General features: G+C 34.8%; 5 protein-coding genes and 1 long non-coding RNA gene across 6 annotated transcripts; 3 read left to right on the top strand and 3 right to left on the bottom strand.

Annotated features, from left to right (window-relative positions):
* Positions 1 to 144: 144 nt before the first annotated feature.
* LOC106748823 (polycomb protein EED-like) lies at positions 145 to 4,893 on the top strand. The gene is made up of 3 exons (XM_014627702.1): positions 145 to 260; positions 1,754 to 1,865; positions 2,196 to 4,893. Exon 3 carries the CDS (start codon positions 2,203 to 2,205, stop codon positions 3,487 to 3,489), a length of 1,287 nt encoding a protein of 428 aa, XP_014483188.1. The 5' UTR covers positions 145 to 260; positions 1,754 to 1,865; positions 2,196 to 2,202; the 3' UTR covers positions 3,490 to 4,893.
* An 83-nt stretch (positions 4,894 to 4,976) lies between these two features.
* On the bottom strand, positions 4,977 to 6,196 carry LOC106748824. Its single transcript, XR_001374788.1, has 2 exons — positions 5,817 to 6,196; positions 4,977 to 5,721 (listed from the first exon to the last, which is right to left on the bottom strand). It is a non-coding gene; the product is annotated as an uncharacterized LOC106748824 (long non-coding RNA).
* Positions 6,197 to 6,391: 195 nt separating this feature from the next.
* LOC106748789 (ribosome biogenesis protein WDR12 homolog) lies at positions 6,392 to 9,736 on the top strand. Its single transcript, XM_014627653.1, has 9 exons — positions 6,392 to 6,550; positions 6,622 to 6,707; positions 6,978 to 7,188; positions 7,432 to 7,572; positions 7,656 to 7,831; positions 7,949 to 8,019; positions 8,243 to 8,489; positions 8,767 to 8,899; positions 9,284 to 9,736. Exons 1-9 carry the CDS (start codon positions 6,498 to 6,500, stop codon positions 9,402 to 9,404), a joined length of 1,239 nt encoding a protein of 412 aa, XP_014483139.1. The 5' UTR covers positions 6,392 to 6,497; the 3' UTR covers positions 9,405 to 9,736.
* A 213-nt stretch (positions 9,737 to 9,949) lies between these two features.
* LOC106748792 (protein canopy homolog 1) lies at positions 9,950 to 11,447 on the bottom strand. Its single transcript, XM_014627655.1, has 5 exons — positions 11,069 to 11,447; positions 10,895 to 10,982; positions 10,682 to 10,797; positions 10,344 to 10,550; positions 9,950 to 10,275 (listed from the first exon to the last, which is right to left on the bottom strand). Exons 2-5 carry the CDS (start codon positions 10,980 to 10,982, stop codon positions 10,093 to 10,095), a joined length of 594 nt encoding a protein of 197 aa, XP_014483141.1. The 5' UTR covers positions 11,069 to 11,447; the 3' UTR covers positions 9,950 to 10,092.
* Positions 11,448 to 11,825: 378 nt separating this feature from the next.
* On the top strand, positions 11,826 to 15,180 carry LOC106748787 (THO complex subunit 4). The gene is made up of 5 exons (XM_014627651.1): positions 11,826 to 12,178; positions 13,421 to 13,558; positions 13,760 to 13,907; positions 14,099 to 14,239; positions 14,656 to 15,180. Exons 1-5 carry the CDS (start codon positions 11,966 to 11,968, stop codon positions 14,766 to 14,768), a joined length of 753 nt encoding a protein of 250 aa, XP_014483137.1. The 5' UTR covers positions 11,826 to 11,965; the 3' UTR covers positions 14,769 to 15,180.
* A 638-nt stretch (positions 15,181 to 15,818) lies between these two features.
* On the bottom strand, positions 15,819 to 18,097 carry LOC106748804 (ubiquitin-conjugating enzyme E2 S). Its single transcript, XM_014627670.1, has 5 exons — positions 17,876 to 18,097; positions 17,438 to 17,585; positions 16,778 to 16,968; positions 16,437 to 16,565; positions 15,819 to 16,344 (listed from the first exon to the last, which is right to left on the bottom strand). Exons 1-5 carry the CDS (start codon positions 17,897 to 17,899, stop codon positions 16,192 to 16,194), a joined length of 645 nt encoding a protein of 214 aa, XP_014483156.1. The 5' UTR covers positions 17,900 to 18,097; the 3' UTR covers positions 15,819 to 16,191.
* Positions 18,098 to 18,233: the final 136 nt, after the last annotated feature.

Below are 18,233 nucleotides of genomic sequence, written 5' to 3' on the forward strand. Positions count from 1 at the left end.
GCCAAATAGAAACCTAGATCTAGTGACTCATTTGTGATTGGTATTTTTATTTTAACATTTACCAATCAGATGTACCTTACAAAACACTCAACCGTTATGTCTTCTGAATGCAGCTACTGTACACAAAAGCCGTTAGTACGCGGAGGCGTTGCGGCGTTCTGTCTGGAATATTCAAGTGCATGTTGGCGGTCATAGTTGGCATGGCTGAGATCTTCAAGAGTGGCACAGTACGAAGAAGTGGTTGTTTGGTTGCTTTTATGGTATGTTTATAGCAGTTAAAGATATTTTTTACATTCTACAGTCTTCCACGAGTTTCTGAAGAAAGCAGAGTTATTTTTGATATGCAATTTGCTAATGTAGATTTGTTTACATACCATCATTTTAATTTTTCAAGTATTTCTTAAAAAGATTATTATAAGATCTATTTCCGGTAAATATAATTAATAAAAAGCGCATACACATTTACTTTTCGTTATTTTTATTACTATTAGCTACACAATTAACGATGCTACATATGAAGTTATCAGAATCTTAAATACTTTAACCAATTAAATACCCAACATATTTTATTAAATATTGTAATTACATTATCTTCACAAACAAAATATCTATGCTATATTTGTACATTCAATTAATTTTTATATATATAATAGCTTTTATTATGCGTCAGTATATAATGCCTTCGATGCAATGTATTTTTACTACCTTTGGAATGACAACCAGGATTATTTTCTTCTTTAATTTTTTTCTCTTGAATTACTCGAAAAAATTTCCAAAAATGATAGAAACTTTTTTTACCCTTCTATTTGAAAACCATAGCTGTTTTGTTAATAAATTGCTAAGTATTTTATTTTTAATAATTTTGCTTTGAGAAGCACTAGCACTTCTTAAAATGAGCCGAACACAAATGACCCTATTATTTTACCACTTGAAGGATTAATATGTACAGCTGAGAGTTTGCTATAAAATTAAAATTTAATTACAAAATATAAGTATATAATATATAGCAATCACTTAAAGGATTATATAAATTGATATTAATTGATATTAACGTATCAAAATTAGAAATAATATTGTACTCTAGATATATATATTTTTTTTCTCACAAGAATCGAATGTATATAGGAAAAAACAATAATTAATATATCAATAGCTGTCTTTATTCAAGTCTATTGTACAACAAATTTTTTCAGATAATAGGACCATCAAATTTATGTGAAAAAATATCAAATGGTTTACATCAAAGTGCAAAAGAAAAAAAATGGTGTATATCTGTACATCGGTGCGAATCTATTGCGGATGTTATAAAAGCAAGGATAAACATCTCCATAGATTTTATGATTTTTGCTTTTGATTCAAGACTGACACATACCTTGTCAGAGGTGATAAATATTTTTATTTTATATTTTTATTTTATATAAACAATATTTCATGTAAAGTATTGTTAAAATAAAAGGTTTTTTTAGTCTACTTCTAATTTAATTATGAGTATTTTTTTAATTTTAAGATAGAAACTAACATAAATATAATAGATGAGTATTATATAAACGCCAGTATAACTTGCCTTGTAAATTGTAATGGAATGTCTAATATTATGGGACTGATCCATAAGTTGAAGGAACTCTGTCACAAGTACAATATTCGTTTCTTGTCTGCTAATGTTTCTGTAAGTTTACATATTGAAAATTATGTTAATAATTTTTTAGCTATATCATAGTTTATGTATTTAAAAGTCCACATTGCTTTATTCCAGAACATACAAGCATGTGTTCACTTGGGAGACAGAATTTTGAATATAACTGAAGGTCAATTTGGACTAAGCTGCGGTATACCAGTTATTGGAACGGTGGCGCAACATAACTAAGGTATAATAAGATATAATATCCAAATTGTGATACATTTGACAAAAAGGCTTTCCATTGTGGAAAAAGAAATAAATAATATTAAAAAATTATTTTGGTGATAATCATGACACTGAAGTAAGAAAACATATATAACTTATAGATATTTGAGGCTTTCATAATATACATGATTTATTCTTTCATTATCCATATAATATAAATGTTCTTATAGATATCTTAGGAACGTCCCAAAAATATTCGAATGTCTTTTGGACATTTATGTTATATGTTAAATAATAAACTTTTTCTATATAATACTATCGTCAGAGTAAAAATATATTCATATCAAATCAGCGTCAAGATGAAGAAGGCGAACAACAAGTCCCAAACGTACGCCTCCAGCCAGGAAGACAGCGAGAACGACAGCGACCAGACCGAATGTAGTATCGGCAGCAATTCAACCGCTGGCACTCATCGCAGTGATACGCCCACACGCAGCGCCCGTTACCGCCGGAAGGGTCGTCGCAGGAGCAAAACGGCCACCAAGTACAAGCCCTCCACGGACAAGCCGCTGTATAAGTATTGTTGCAACGTGAAGGAGGATCACGGGCAACCGTTGTTCGGAGTGCAATTTAACCATCACTTGAAGGAGGGTGAGCCGTTGATATTCGCCTGCGTGGGCAGTAACCGCGTGAGCATTTACGAGTGCCCGGAGGGCGGAAACATACGACTGCGACAATGTTACGCTGACCCCGACGCGGAAGAGAACTTCTACACGTGTACATGGACGTACGATGATACGGGGAAGCCGCTGTTGGCTGTGGCGGGCTCCCGCGGCGTTATTCGCATCATCAGCCCCGTGACGATGACCTGCATCAAGCACTACATTGGTCACGGGCACGCGATCAACGAGCTGAAGATTCACCCGTGCGACCCGAATATACTGTTATCCGCGTCCAAGGACCACGCTCTCCGGCTGTGGAACATCAAGACGGATGTGTGCATCGCGATTTTCGGCGGCGTGGAGGGCCACCGGGACGAAGTGCTGAGCGCCGATTTCGACATGCGAGGCATGCGAATTATCTCGTGCGGCATGGATCATGCACTGAAGCTCTGGTCTCTGGACAGGGCGGACATGCAGGAGGCGATCAAGCAGTCGTACTACTGCAACCCCAGCCGCAATGGCAGACCCTTCGACTCGATTCTCCAACACTTCCCCGACTTTACCACGCGCGACGTCCACCGCAATTACGTCGACTGCGTCAAGTGGTACGGCGACTTCATCTTGAGCAAGTCCTGCGAGAATTGCATCGTTTGCTGGAAACCGGGCAGGCTCGAGGACTCGCAGCTGCGTAATGGCGAGACCAGTGCGACGATGTTGCATCGTTTCGAATTCAAGGAATGCGACATCTGGTTCATTCGCTTCTCCATGGACTTTTGGCAGCGAACGATAGCTCTAGGGAATCAGGTCGGCCGTACTTACGTCTGGGACTTGGACGTGGACGAGCCTGGCCAAGCGCGCTGCTGCTCCCTCCAGCATCCACGTTGCACCGCACCCATACGCCAGACCAGTTTGAGCCGGGACGGTTCTGTATTATTGTGCGTGTGCGACGACGCGACCATTTGGAGGTGGAATCGTGATCACTGACATTTAAATATTGAAATTTAATACATTAAAATTGAGCTTCTAGTAGAAAACTAACGAGACCAACTGACAAATGCGAGCATTAAGAAATGTACATATATATATTTAGACGTAATATATATTACGTCTAACTTTAAATAATCTATGTTTGCGCGCAATTTAGTATGTAAGCTCACTCTGAACGGCCTACTGTTATTCAAACAGGTGATATTTCATACGTATTTATCGACAATTGTCAGTAAACGTATGCAGAATAGCACCCTAGTTTGAAGCTGTGAAACAATTTATGGAAATCAATGTGGCTATCAATGTTTTTTAATGTGCAAGCGAATAAGGTACAAAATTGTTCTTTATATCTTTTTTATAATTACAAATGACGAATAAACTGTATTTAATTCAATCCTGCAATTTCTGCGCCGGATGTAACATAGAACCTACTTTTAAAATTTTAATTAAAATTTCTATTTTAAATTTAAAGCAGTCTACTTTCTCATTGGATATTGTTATGAGCTTTTTAATTTCGGATTATACAGAGTGGATCCCACCAAACTCGAGCATCTGAAATATCTCGTTTGTTTTTAGGACAGGAAAAAATATCAGAGGATAATATATACATAAATATAATAGTTGGTTCAGAGAAGCAAATATTACGATAGACGAACAATTTTTTTCAGACATATATTTCGAGATTTCAAAATCATCGAAGTTTTTTTTAAATGAAACGACATATTTTTATCATGATTACATGATAGCCGAAGTCAAGACGAATCCAATGACATATGACACCATGATTTTCACGTGATCTGGAGTGTGAGAAATTCATACAAGTTAAGGGGGTCATCCTGTGTGACGACCGTTTTTTTAAGGTGTTTTTAGCATTTTTTTGCGGCGAAATGAAAAAATACAGAGCTTCCAAATTGTTACTACATATTTATTACATCTTAAACTATATGTGTAAATTTTTTTATTTAAAAATATGGCGTCGATGGCGAGTTACATCACTGGAATGGCACCCATGTAAAAAAAAAGCAGATAAACGGTGCCCACGATTCCGGCAGACTGGTTTATCGGAAATCAAAAAATCAAATTGCATTTTAATCTATAGGTGAATGGCTATCGTGAGAACTAGAATTTTTTGAAAATATTAAAAATTCAATTTTTCGCATGCTTTTAAAAGTTATAACTCAAAATAGCATGATTTTTTGCGACTATTTTTTTATGCGGACAGAAAACGGTTCAATATTTTTTAAAAATTCTAGTTCGCACGATAGCCACACATATACTGAATCTACCATTAAAATTTTATTTAAATTCATTGAACCGTTTTCGAAAAATCATGGGCACCAGTTAAAAAATCCTTTGCCAGTATATTCTATGCATGCTCTAGATTAGATTTATGCAAAAAAAATCGATTTTTTGAAACCGTCACACGGGATGACGGGATGACCCCTTAAGCAATTGATGTAAATAGTGAAATAATGATGACAGAATGGTTGATAAAAGAAAATTTATTCTAACGAATATTCAAAATGATGTCCATTAACTTCAATCAATTTCTGTAAACAAGTAATGAATGATGATTTTCTGGCTCTCCTTATGACTTTCTCACTATTATATGTGGTTCTAATCTGTTCTCTCGTATCTTCCGGTGTTATGGGAATATTGTAAACTTCTGATTTTATTGCACCCAAAGAAAAAAATGTAGAATTGTAAGGTCCGGCAAACGTGTAGGCCATCAGATATCTGCACCATGATCGATCCAGTGTTGCGGAAATGTTTGGTCTAATACTTGGCGAGCTATTAATACATTTGTGTGCTAGGCAACTGTTATGTTGAAAAAATATTCTATCTCTTTGCAATAAAGAAACGTTTTCCAGTAAATCGGATAAATCGTTAGTTAAAAAATTAGCATATTTGTTACCATTTAAAATGTTATCGATAAAAAATGGTCCAATAATGCTATCATCAAGGATCTCACACCATACATTTACATCCCATGAATGCTGATGTTCGACTTGTTGAAGTCATTTCAGGTTTTCAATGCACCAGTAATGCATATTATATGTATTCAGTTGTCCGTGGTTGGTAAAAATAGCTTCATCAGTGAAGAGAACATCTTAAACAAAATTTCTATTCCTTTGTACTTGCTGCGATGCCCATGTGTAAAAAGCAACATGATTCTCGAAATCGCTGCTATGAAGTTCCTGATACAAAGTAATGTGGAACGGATGAAACCTACGACGTTGCGATATTCAATGTACGCTTGATTTAGAAATGTTCGAAGAACGTTCAATTTTTCAACAACTCTTAGTAGGATCGATTGTATTGACCTTAACCAATACAAAAATGTCGACATCTCCAGTAACAGGCTTGATCGTTTTCTTTTCGATGATTTAATACTCCTTGTTTTACAATAATTAAACTATACGGCTAAAACTTTGCCGAGAAGGATAATTTCTCTCAGGGTATCTTTCTGCGTACAATCAAGAGGCTTGTACTGTGTTCCTTCCAGCTTCGCCATAAATTGAAATCATTTCCATCTTTTCTGCATCACTATACAATACTGTTGTTTCGCAGAAATAACGTTATCTTTCAGAATCACTAATTCGAATAAATCACAATGAAATCCTTTAGCTTACTGATTGTAACAAACGAAAGCATACCAAAGAGTGATGATGTTTTCTGAATTTAGCCTGGGTATTTCAGAATAGCTGGTGTCTAATGGTATACACACAGTATAGATTCCCGAACGTAATTTAAAGTGAAAACTGTCGACTACCAGCGCGAGTTCTAATTGGCTGCTGCTTTTTTACTTTTTGCTTTTTTGTCAAGGTGTGAATTCTCCCTAAATTTGTTGAACTAGTGCATTCTCAGTTCAGCTAAAAAGAACAGACCAACAGAGACAGCTGCGAATTTTGCATTACATCGTAGTTATGACATGTTGCGATGATCCGTGTATTAGCGCAAGTGAATATGACATAGAATTTGTGCGGAAATAAATAAACTTTACGATGGCGAGCACAAATAACCAAATACAAATTCGTCTTATCACTAAACTGCAACAGTGAGATTTTAATTTTTTTTCTTGCCGTCATACTTTCACGGAGGTTATATTTTGATTTGATGGAATTTCAGATATGCTGTGCCTGATTATCCCTTATCGGTGGATGTTTCAATAGACGCTAGCGAATTAAACACTATTGTTAACAAACTTCTGAAGGGTAAGTAAGAATTTCGACAAAATTTCATACTGTCTTCATATCTTTTTCTGAATCAGTATTCTTGTTGCTATTTGAATTCACAAATCCTGAATTTTGACCTTTATTCTGATTTGAATGTTGAATATTTGAATATCTAGATATTTGCACAATTTAAACTCAAATACTGTAGTACTTGAATCTGGATTTTGACATCAAATTCAAGTTATAACAAATATTTTAGGTGATCATCATTTTGATAATTTTCTCATAGGCCAAACGGTTGATTCACAGAGTCGAAGAACATTCAGAATGAAGTGAACTTTAATTTCTTGATATCTTCCCAACTTTTGCGCACTTCTCTAAGGGAACATATTGTGGAAACAGGAGTTTCCATCGAGGAATTAATAGATGTGGAATATGTAGAAAAGTATGTCACACCAGAGCCTCAGGATTGCCTGATACATGATGACTGGGTGTCAACTGTTGCTGTTTGTAATAAATGGTTGGTACTGATTATGATTATAAAAATTAAAAGAATAAAGTTTATCTTTTTATAAAGTATATTCTGTATTATATATAATTATATTATAAATAATCACTGAGATAATTTTTTAATAAAATTTCTGTAAATTAAATTTTTATAACTTTATAGACAAAATAATGATAAAGTTTAACTTTATTTTGTTCAATTCTATACATATATGTGTTAATTAAAATATATAATATTGCAAATTATTCAATTCAGGATTTTAACTGGCTGTTATGACAACACTCTGCATATTTGGACATCAACAGGTAAGCATCGCCTTGTGATTCCTGGACATGCATCTCCTATCAAAGCAGTAGCATGGATATCTGTCAGCGACTATAACGCTTCCTTTGTCAGGTAACTTCAAATAATAATATGTCTAGCATATTATATAGTTAATCAAAAGTAGCTGATAATTATGTATCTATATTTTATGACAGTGCATCACAGGATAAAACAGTCGTAATATGGGACTGGGATATAGTAAAGAATTCAGTAGAACGAATGCACATTTGCAGAGGACATGAAAAGAGTTTGGAGGCAGTCAGTGTGAATCATGATACAACGTTAATGGCAACTGGTAGCTGGGATACAACGCTTAAAATTTGGTCGACATGTAAATATCTTAATTTATGAAACAATACCATTGCCAAAATAAAAAATTATTCTTTAATTACGAAAAACAATATAAATATGGATGCATCAATAAAATTTTCTTTTTTGAACTTGTAAGCTATTCAGGATGAACAGAGGAACGGAGAATCCTCGCCAAAAAGAGCAAAAATGGAGGACGGTAAAACACGAGTACGTAGACTGAATTGAAGCTTTGCAATATTTACAGAACATAAACATGAAAATAATTTTTACACAACCGTTTCGCTCAAATATATAACATTTCAAAGATCATTTAATATCTTTATAAGATATAAAGTTTTTGGTAATCGGTGAACATATTACACTGTATACCGTAAAAAATAATTATACGAGGAGAACAATCGATCTCAGTATATAATTATATTCAATGCAGGTTTCCATGTGTACGATGAAAGGACATAAAGACGCGATTAGCGGAGTTAGGTGGTCCGACAAAACTGAGATCATCACGTCATCGTGGGACCACACTTTGAAAATCTGGGATTCGGAACTGGGTAGCATTAAATGTGAATTCGTCGGCGAAAAAACCTACTTCGACGTTGACTATTCTCCATTAGCACATGCTGTGATAACTGCCTCTGCGGATAAGCACGTGAGATTATATGATCCAAGATCTTCAGGTATTTTAATGGCTCTTTACCCTACATTTTTCGGAGATTCTAACTTTTCGTTCACAAAATCGATCTGTAAATTTCCCCTACGGGATACCATTAGTATTGATTTTTTTTTGTTTTATATTAGAGCAGAAGATTTACATAACTTTGATTTTTTTATTCTCCTGACTTTCAATTGCTTCAATGAAATTAAGCTAGATTTTTATTAAGTTCCATGAAAATCTCGAAAATTTTAATTAAAAATTTGTATTTAATTAAATAATAAACTAGTTGTGTGTTTCAGAGGGTATAGTTATGAAAACTTTATACATCTCTCACACACAATGGGTGCAATGCGTGCGCTGGTCGTCTATGAATGAGCATCTCTTCATCTCAGGAGCCTATGATGGCATTGTCAAACTTTGGGATACCAGAAGGTTAATTACATTATATCACGCATGGATTAATCATTTTCAAGCTATACCAAAAATGCGAGGAGCTACGGAACAAATGTTGATATTTTTATATTTTCACATTAAAGCGTAAATTATTAACTTCAGAGAAGATATATTTGTATGTGAATGCATACATAAATCTTATTAATACTTATGAGATTTTTTGGTAATTTTTCTTATTTTTGTGCAATATATGTTAATGTAAAAACATTTCATCTTCACAAAGTTTCGTTGAATGTAACAACAGTTGTATGATCGATAGTTCGAGAACCGTTCTGGTATGAGATCAGTGATGGCGTGTTTATCTTTTGTGTATCTCGTTACGTATTTATGATATTTACATTACATTTACGATTTGCTTTCCAGTCCCAAAACACCATTATTCGACCTCACGGGACACGAAGATAAAGTCCTGTGTTGTGACTGGTCGCATCCTAGGCTGATAGTATCTGGTGGTGCGGACAACACATTGAGGATATTTGTCTAACGTCGGACATCAGTTTACAAACAAAATATAATGAAGTATCATTTCGTAGCGAAGGAAAGTAAGATCTTTGAAATCTCACGTTAATAATGGACTTACCTATTTTCAAATCTTTGTTTCCAAAATTTTCAAGCAAACTTTTCAACTGTATCAATTCAAATTGCTTTAAATATTATTCGAATTCGAAAGTTGTTGGAAAATCTTAAATATTTCAACAATCTCGAATGTTATAGTATGTTCGATGATAAATTTATAATAAAAGCTATATGCACAATAGCAAACACACATATATAAATATAGTTATTAATATCTAAATGTTATAGTACTTTCTTGAATATATTATTTTGTATATTAAAGTTTTAAGACAATAAATCTTTTTATGTTAATATAACTAGACTTTTTTATATTACATTATATTAATTTTTTTATATATTATCTTTTACATCTGTTTTATAAAATATTTAATATTGACATACATAACAAACATGTATACAACTTGCAAAATTTCTTACAAACACAATTGGAATGTTTAGAATATCTTATATATATCAAATAGATCATATATATATATTTTTACTCTAACAAAAATTACATAGTACAATAATTAACATGTTTGAAACTTTCTGTTTTCAGCTTATCAGTGAAAATGAATAACATCCATCCATGTATTTAAGAATTCTCTTGAATGATATTACAGTTCACTTTTATTTTTAAATAAACTGTCAATATTATTATCATCATCATTGTCGTCATCTTCGGGATAATTCTCGCAAATATTTGAAATCTCTGTACAAAGCTTCTCTTTCCTATTTTCTAAATCATTCACATATAATTTTATTATATCATCTTCAAATTCTTCTATTATCGTATTACACTGTAAATAGTAGAACAAATTAGTAACAGCAAATTAAATATATACAAAATGTAACAAGTAATACTTACATTATACTCAAGAGACTTGTTTAAATCACCATCGTGAATTATGTCTACTTTAGACATTTGAGGATTCATAGTGCCTTCCGGTGTCATGAGATTGAAGATTGTTAATTTTTTGTTGTACTTTTTAGTTGCTCTTACATAGTCATTCATCTTCTGGCAGATATCATCCAACATATCCGAAATATGTACTTCTGATTTAATTAGTGGAATCTATAAATATCAAATTTCCAATTCTATTAATTTCAAAGACAATATACATGGAAGCATACAAGATAATTAAACAATGCTTAATAAATTTAGTAGTAATAAAATTCATCGTTTAAATAAGTATATTTGTTCACCTTTTTGTATATTTGATTTCCCTGAGCATCCATTTTGTAATTACCCACTTCAACTAATATTTTTGGATTTATTTTAGACACTTTAGCCTCCACTTCGTTCATAGTTGCTCTGCAAACTATAAAATGCAAATGATGGTGTTTATATAAATACTAGTAAATAAGTCCATATGATTTAAATATTTAAGACTATTATTATTACTCATTTTCACATACCTAAACATTTTAAATGCTTTAAATCAATTTCAGTGGATTCCACAAAATCTTGAATAAAAAATAAAGTAACAAGTAGGAAGACTTTCATCTGCGAGAGAATGAAAACAAATTTTAAACTATACACTTTTTTCACAAAGAGAAATATTATACTTTTTGCAATTTAAAGTCTCTTACCTCGTGCGTTTATCAAACGTAATTTAAAATATATTTTTGTAGAACAATATCTATAACTTATCACATCTACAATCTATCACAACCGCAGCATCCGACACGTGTAACGCGTCTACTGCTCATACTCCGTTCTCGTAACCGACGTGTGTCATATACGAAATTTAGACACGCACGATGAACGAATAGCCATTCGTAACGTGTAACTTCCAATAACACCAACTGTGTAAACGAAATGAATATCAATATTTAGACCTGCTCTACAATACGTCGTATGTAGGAATCAGATGTTGGATCGCAGCTGATAGTCTAATGAATAGAATTCTTTTTCGAAAAATTAATTCTGTCATTGGGTCATCGGCTGCTTTCCGATATACGACTCCGATATAAGTATTGTAGAACAGACTTAAAAAGAATTCACACCTAACAAAAAAAAAGCAGAAAGCCAATCAGAACTCGCGTTAATAGTCGACAGTTTCTGCTTTATCTATTTTATCTAGTTTATTACCAGCACGAGTTCCGATTGGCTTTTGCTTTTCTGCTTTCCTGTCAAGGTGTGAATTCTCCCATACATGCGTCGTACAAGTTTACTCGATGTACCAATCGGCTATCGCATAGAGAGTTTCTAGGGTTTCTAGAGAAAATGTTAAGTGAGTGTCACCAGCTAAGAATTCTAGAAAAAACGAGATCTCTTATTGGGCTGCCTCAGATCGTCGCGCGCAGCGTGAATCCGCCATTACGACGCAATTCTTTCATCGGATACCCAGACTGCTCTGCGCTGCTGTTTCTCGTCCTTGTTCTCCGCCATCGTGATCCAACGTAAAGTGGTGTGTGAGGTTGGTTTACCTCGTCGCGTTACCTGCGCGCGTAGATAATTGCAAGTTTCCGTTTCGAGTCGCACAAATGAAGATGGTAGACAAAATAGAGATGAGTCTGGACGACATTATCAAGCAGACCAAAGGCGCCCGTGCACGGGGCGGCGGCGGTGGTAGACGCGGTAGAGGCGCCGGCAGCTCGCCTCGTCGTGGGACACGCAGGGCCCAAAGACCTGGCGGAGGTGTCATGCGAGGTCGTAGCCGCGGTGGTATCACGCGCGCTTCCCTACCATACACAAGGGTAAGACCATCACGGTGTCGTCACGCACCTCTGATAATTTTCATCCGTCGTTTCGACGCGCATTTTCGTTAAGTGATATGCGTATGCGCGCACGCGCTCGCCTTCTATGCATATGTACACACGCACGCAAAAACGTTAGACGCATGTGTGAGTGAGCGTGCACACGTACGTGCGTGCATATTTTTGCGTTCCGTGTGTTATCTCTGTGACAAAAAAAGTATCTTCCATATTCAAGACGGTTCATTCAAATTACTGTTGGTTTCATTATATTTTTCAAGTATTTTCCTTATCTTTTCTCCCCTAGAGTATGAATATTTGTCTTGATGAATAGATATTTAAGTAAAATGTAATGAGGATTAAGATCGTTTGTTGCATTAATTTGAGAAATTGGGCCAACTTTTCGTGAAAATTGTTTCAATAGTATGTATACATATTTCTATATATTTTCTTATAGTTTTTTATTTTCTTCTTTTCTACAACATATATTCATTCATTTTTAGCACAGAGTTTTATACAATATAACTAAGAATATAAAGCTTTTTGTACTTTCAATGAAATAGGACAGTTTAGCTCTTAAGGATATTCTGTTTAACTATATTTTTTATGCTTCTTTTTTCTTACCTTTTATCTTCTCTCCTCTTCTTTCTTTTTCCGTTTAATTCCATTACTTATTCCATTATTATTAATTCCATTAAATTCAAATATTTATCTTTTTTATTTTAAATATTCAAAATATAAATCCTTATCTGCAACCTTGTTTTAAAATGTAAACTGTAACCATGTTGATTATTCTTCTAACAAACGACTGTGGTTAGTAATTTACTTACTGCTTATGTCTTAAAACAAGGTTGTGGACAAAGGATAACGCATAAAAACTGCTGTACTAGTCAAAGCCAATATCTGCTATGGTTCGGCTGGTATAGTTTGTGTTGATGGCTGATATAATTTTTGGAAAGATTATCCTTGAATAAATCTAGAAATAAATCCTTTTGTAGTCAATAAAGGAAAAAGTAAATAAGTTATGTTTAAGATATAATGATTTAAGGGGAAATATATGTTTGTTATATTGATTATATTGATATACTACGAAAAAATATTGTAGATACAAAACTGAATTTGCTGTCTTTCAACATCAAGATCTCTTTAGAATTAGAGATTTACACATACATAAACAACAAAAATGAAAACCTGTTACTTGTTAAAAATACAATAGCTTTCAATAACTTATGTTTTACTATACAGGGTGATGTAAACAGTGCGTGGAAACATGATATGTTTGATGGTGTGAAAAAAATTGGTCGTGGTGCAATAGGCAATGCAGGAACGACCAAACTTCTGGTATCAAATCTGGATTTCGGCGTTTCAGACTCAGACATACAGGTATTAGTTTTGTTCAAAGATATATTACATTCTTCGTGTATTAAACATGTGGTTAGTTAGTTTCTCTATGTACACGTTTTATTATGCAAATTATGCAAATGTTTTATTATGCTATTATGCAAATTCTAGGTAGACCTTATTTGCTACCTCCATGTGGAAAGTTTGATATAAGGGAATGACTCGGTAACAATATTTTTTTAGGAATTATTCAGTGAATTTGGACCTTTAAAGTCGGCAGCTGTACATTATGATAGGTCGGGCCGATCTTTAGGCTCTGCAGATGTCATATTTGAAAGACGGGCAGATGCTATCAAAGCGATGAAACAATATCATGGAGTACCCTTAGATGGTATATATATACTTGAATTTTTTAGCAATTATATCCTATTTTCACCTGCACCTTTCATAATTATGAAATTCTGTCTATATTTGACACAGTTACAACATTTGAAGAAAGTAAAGTCGCAGAAGTTATTAATGCAGTATAATTACCACGAATATTATACGTCTATTATTCCAATATGTTATGTACATCGGCAGGTCGTGAAATGAATATACAGGTTGCTACAAGTGAATTGCCAATCACCTCTCCTCGTAGCGGCCCCAGACTTAGCGGTGCTAATTACATACAGAGACCTCAGACCCGTTTTAGAGGAAATCGTGGCGCAGGATCCATTAGAGGTAATTATTATCGGCTATATTTTGTTAAATGCATATTTTACTTCAAAATATATTATGAGCATTCTGTTAATATCCTGTATTTAAAAAATGTTATGAGAGGAATGTAGAAACATAGATTCTTGTAAAACACATTCAGATACTTTTTATAATACAAAAAATTATGTCTTATTATTTTGTTTGAAACTTTTTTTTTTTTTTAAAGGACGCTGCAATTAAGTTTAATGTATAGTTTACATTATAAAAGATACTTAACAGCATAATATATAACGTAAAAGAATAAATTTATTGTATCTCAATTATTCGTTAATATATAAAGTAACAAATTCAAAGGCATTGTGATGACCAAAAGTAGATATGAATAACTACAATTTTTTTTCTATTTTATGTTATCATAATTTTTCTTTATGAAATTGCAGGTCGTGGTGGCCCTCGACGAGGAGGTCGAGGAGGTGCTCGGCAAGTGACGAAAACGCCTACTGCCGAGGAGTTAGATGCAGAACTGGAAGCTTACGTGAAGGAAGTAAAGTAACAACCACCACAAAAAAAACTCTTCATTCTTAATTAAGAACTTGTTCTCATTTGACTTAACACAATACACTGTGTTGTCCTTATTTTCATAAACTTATGTAGTATAAATATAATACTATCTCTATATACTAAAAAAAAAAGAAATCTAGTAAGATATTATAAAGAGAGTTTCTCATTTAATTGAATTAGTTTTTATTTTTGACGACTCCTCCGGAAATGTGTGCATAACAACTAAATTTTACGAAAAAGAACTTAAGCATCACTCGTAGATAATCATAAATTTTTTTATGATATGAGTAAGAAGGATAAAAAGAAACAAATCTATGATGTAAAGACTGTAAGAGGATTTGTATGTATTCTATCGTGCGTGTGTGATCATCAGATGAAAAATACAGTGAGATTCATCTAGAAAAGTTGTTGTTTATCAAAGTACAGAATGTGCTTCTAAGCCCTTAATCTAATTTATTCTCTCAACGCTGTATCAATTATCAAAAATTGATTTATCGCGCCCAGCTTTAGAGTTAATTTACTATTAACGACGTCGACGGCGGTTGGTACTAGGAATACGAGTAATGATAATACAAAGATACTTTTGTAACTTGTGTTCGGTGGATTGTTTTCATTTAGCGTAAATTAGACCACTATGCGTATCTCATAGCTTATAGCGGATTTAAGGCTGTGACATACTATATTAGGTAGTCCGATACTAATGGTATACTTTAACGCGCATCATGCGTGAGACATGTGTATAAAGAAATGTGTAAATTTTTATTCATGCAGCGTACAAATTGCAATCAAGTGGTGCAAGACTGAAGAGAAAAGCTGACAACAAATTCTCTTAATAAAAAGAATTATTCTTAAAAGAAGGCAAACAGTTTTATTACCTACCTAAAAAAAAAAAAGAGCTCTTGACGAACATGAAAAGAATTCTTCCTTCGAGATATTCCGTTTAAAGACACAGTTGACAAAAAAAATGTAAAAATGGGCTAGTAAGTGATGTAACTGTCCATAGAACTGTTAATAAGAGCAAACTCGACAAACACGAAACATATTCTGCGCAGAAATTTTCTTTATTTTACTTAAATAATCGTATTATATCATTTTGTACATATGTAAAAATATTTGCTAGTAGATAGCATACAGAAGGCCGAGTGTCTGCCAATTCAGCCGGCGATTGTAGAGATCACTACAGAATTGTACTCATTTTTTCATACAATGTTAGGAGATCGAGTCTTCCCTTCTTTCATTTTTTTTTTATTCGCTAGAAATATTAAATTCTCTAAATACTTAGTAATAAGATCAGTCAAGTTTAGATAATAAAATTTTACTATGCAATAATTGTGTGTACAACACGAGGCAACATTACCACACCAGTGTTTTTAAATTACAAAAGACAGATGAATATAATATATTATCGATCTTCTTTATAGTCTTTTCAGCGTTCTCTTCTTATCTTTTAACATTTTTTTCTTTTCCGCCGTTAATTTCTTATCACCCGCGTGCTTCTTTGGAAGAGGTCCTGCGGCTTCCGTGGAGGCGCAGCTCTCTAGACCAGCTTTGCTGCCTTTACCACCTCCCTGAAAAAGAAATATAATTTCATATAAACACCATAACTGACACTATTTTGTAACTGAAACTATTCTGATAAATAATTGAAACGAGATGTTACCTGTGCATGTATCTCTGTCATCATTTTCGCTCTTTCCGCATATTCATCGTGGCTTTCTAGAAGTAATTTGCCAGCCTCCTCATTTAAAGCAGATTCTGGATTTGGCACTATTAGTAGACATTTGACAGTCTAAAAGCGAAGAATAATGGTTGCATTAAGAAAATAGAACGGTTGTACAATAGTTGAGTAATCTATCAACATAATTGGTCTAAATTTAGGGATCTAACAGTAAAGGCCAATAATCACTGACCACTTATTAATCGCTCATGTCTTCTGAATACAGCTATTGAAAAATAAGAATTTGCGATATATCATACATGAACACATTTATAACCACTCACCAATAATATATGTTGTATTCCAAGATCTGGTTTCCAATCCTTCTTCAATGTATTAACGCAAATCTCGCCATTTTTCGCTACATTTGGGTGGAAAATCTTTGTGAGGAAGTAAGCCTTAGGTGGTCCTTGTGGGAAATCCTTTCCAAGGGCCAATTTAACTCTAAAGAAACCACCAGTGTATGGAGTCCCCGCTATTATCCAAAGAGAGACATCATTCAGACCATATTGACTTTAGATTGATTTTAACAATTAAAATAAAAACTACATATAATATATACTTTGAATGAAAAAGTAACTACAGCCTGCAATTTCACAATTTGTCCAACTTAGTACAAAAAAACAGAGAGATAACTTCTTGACGTTTCGGGAACATATACTCACAATACTATATACACACTATATACTCACACACGTGTGCGCGCGTCAAAACAGACCGTTATTGACAAGAACAAGTGCACAACGGAACGTGCACAAGTGTATATATGTGTGTGTACACTCGACACATAAGTATATGGGTTAGGTTAGGTTAGGTTATGTTACAATTGCGATAAGGGCTGCATTATCTCGAAATATCAATCGTTGTCAGTAAGATCGGCCGAGACAAGATACGAGGAGCAAGGGAGGACGAGGGAAAAGAGAAGAGAGACCATCGATCCTTACAGGGGCCCTCAATGACAGCTTGAATGTCGGTGACGTCTGCTTCGTTCATAATGACGCGGATGCCCTCGGGTGGATGGGCGGCCAACTCTGCCATCTCCTTGGCCACCCGGCGGATGATCTGTGGCGACAGATTCTCAACATTCGAAATCTGCAAGAACACGCGCACATAGTGAATTTTTGACGTATCGCCCGGTCGGTCTTTCTCGTCCTCGGCGCGCGACACTTCCTGGCGCGCGCAAAGTCGCGTGCTGAGGGACACCGCGAAACGTAAACAAAAGGAACGTGGTGGTGCTGTGGTGGTCTCGTCGCCGTCTTCGTCGTCACGACGTGCGTGCAAGACAACGAGAGAGAACGCGGGAATATATATATATATATATATATATATGCGCGAGCGAGCACCGTCCCTACCCTCCGCAACACACACCGGATGATACTTACAGAACTCACGGCGACGGTAGCCATAATCTGGGCGACGTGAACTCCGAACCGTATACCTCTTGGCCGTGTCTGGGGCGCGCAGCCACGCGCTTTTCTTTTTTTCCCCCCCGAATTTTTGAGCAAACAGCGCGCAGAATGGACAGGTAGGAAAAACTTGGTTTAACGTCACCACAACATCAACGGCACGACAGCATTGCCCGCAGTAACCAACATTTTGAACTGACGAGCCAATCGCGTGCCAGAGGTGTACCTGAGCGCACTCTCGAAGCCAGAAGTCGATTCCTCCACCGGCACCACCATCACTACCACCACCGCCACCCCACATCCCCTCTACTCGGCATCGCTCTGACGTTCCGCG

This window comes from Dinoponera quadriceps, unplaced genomic scaffold (genome assembly GCF_001313825.1).
Source record: "Dinoponera quadriceps isolate SergipeBrazil2010 unplaced genomic scaffold, ASM131382v1 scaffold3207, whole genome shotgun sequence".
In the NCBI taxonomy this organism is placed as follows: domain Eukaryota; kingdom Metazoa; phylum Arthropoda; class Insecta; order Hymenoptera; family Formicidae; genus Dinoponera; species Dinoponera quadriceps.

Bases quoted from the DNA above. Each gene is read 5' to 3' on its own strand.
- LOC106748823 (XM_014627702.1), top strand. From the start codon at position 2,203: ATGAAGAAGGCGAACAACAAGTCCCAAACGTACGCCTCCAGCCAGGAA.
- LOC106748789 (XM_014627653.1), top strand. From the start codon at position 6,498: ATGGCGAGCACAAATAACCAAATACAAATTCGTCTTATCACTAAACTG. The intron at 7,573-7,655 runs GTAACTTCAAAT...ATTTTATGACAG, and splicing joins TATAACGCTTCCTTTGTCAG to TGCATCACAGGATAAAACAG. The intron at 8,490-8,766 runs GTATTTTAATGG...TGTGTGTTTCAG, and splicing joins ATATGATCCAAGATCTTCAG to AGGGTATAGTTATGAAAACT.
- LOC106748792 (XM_014627655.1), bottom strand. From the start codon at position 10,982: ATGAAAGTCTTCCTACTTGTTACTTTATTTTTTATTCAAGATTTTGTG. The intron at 10,551-10,681 runs GTGAACAAATAT...TGATATTTATAG, and splicing joins GAAATCAAATATACAAAAAG to ATTCCACTAATTAAATCAGA. The intron at 10,276-10,343 runs GTAAGTATTACT...TACTATTTACAG, and splicing joins ACAAGTCTCTTGAGTATAAT to TGTAATACGATAATAGAAGA.
- LOC106748787 (XM_014627651.1), top strand. From the start codon at position 11,966: ATGAAGATGGTAGACAAAATAGAGATGAGTCTGGACGACATTATCAAG. The intron at 12,179-13,420 runs GTAAGACCATCA...TTTACTATACAG, and splicing joins CTTCCCTACCATACACAAGG to GGTGATGTAAACAGTGCGTG. The intron at 13,559-13,759 runs GTATTAGTTTTG...ATATTTTTTTAG, and splicing joins TTTCAGACTCAGACATACAG to GAATTATTCAGTGAATTTGG.
- LOC106748804 (XM_014627670.1), bottom strand. From the start codon at position 17,899: ATGGCTACCGTCGCCGTGAGTTCT. The intron at 16,566-16,777 runs GTGAGTGGTTAT...CTTCGCTTTTAG, and splicing joins GAATACAACATATATTATTG to ACTGTCAAATGTCTACTAAT. The intron at 16,345-16,436 runs GTAACATCTCGT...TTTCTTTTTCAG, and splicing joins TGACAGAGATACATGCACAG to GGAGGTGGTAAAGGCAGCAA.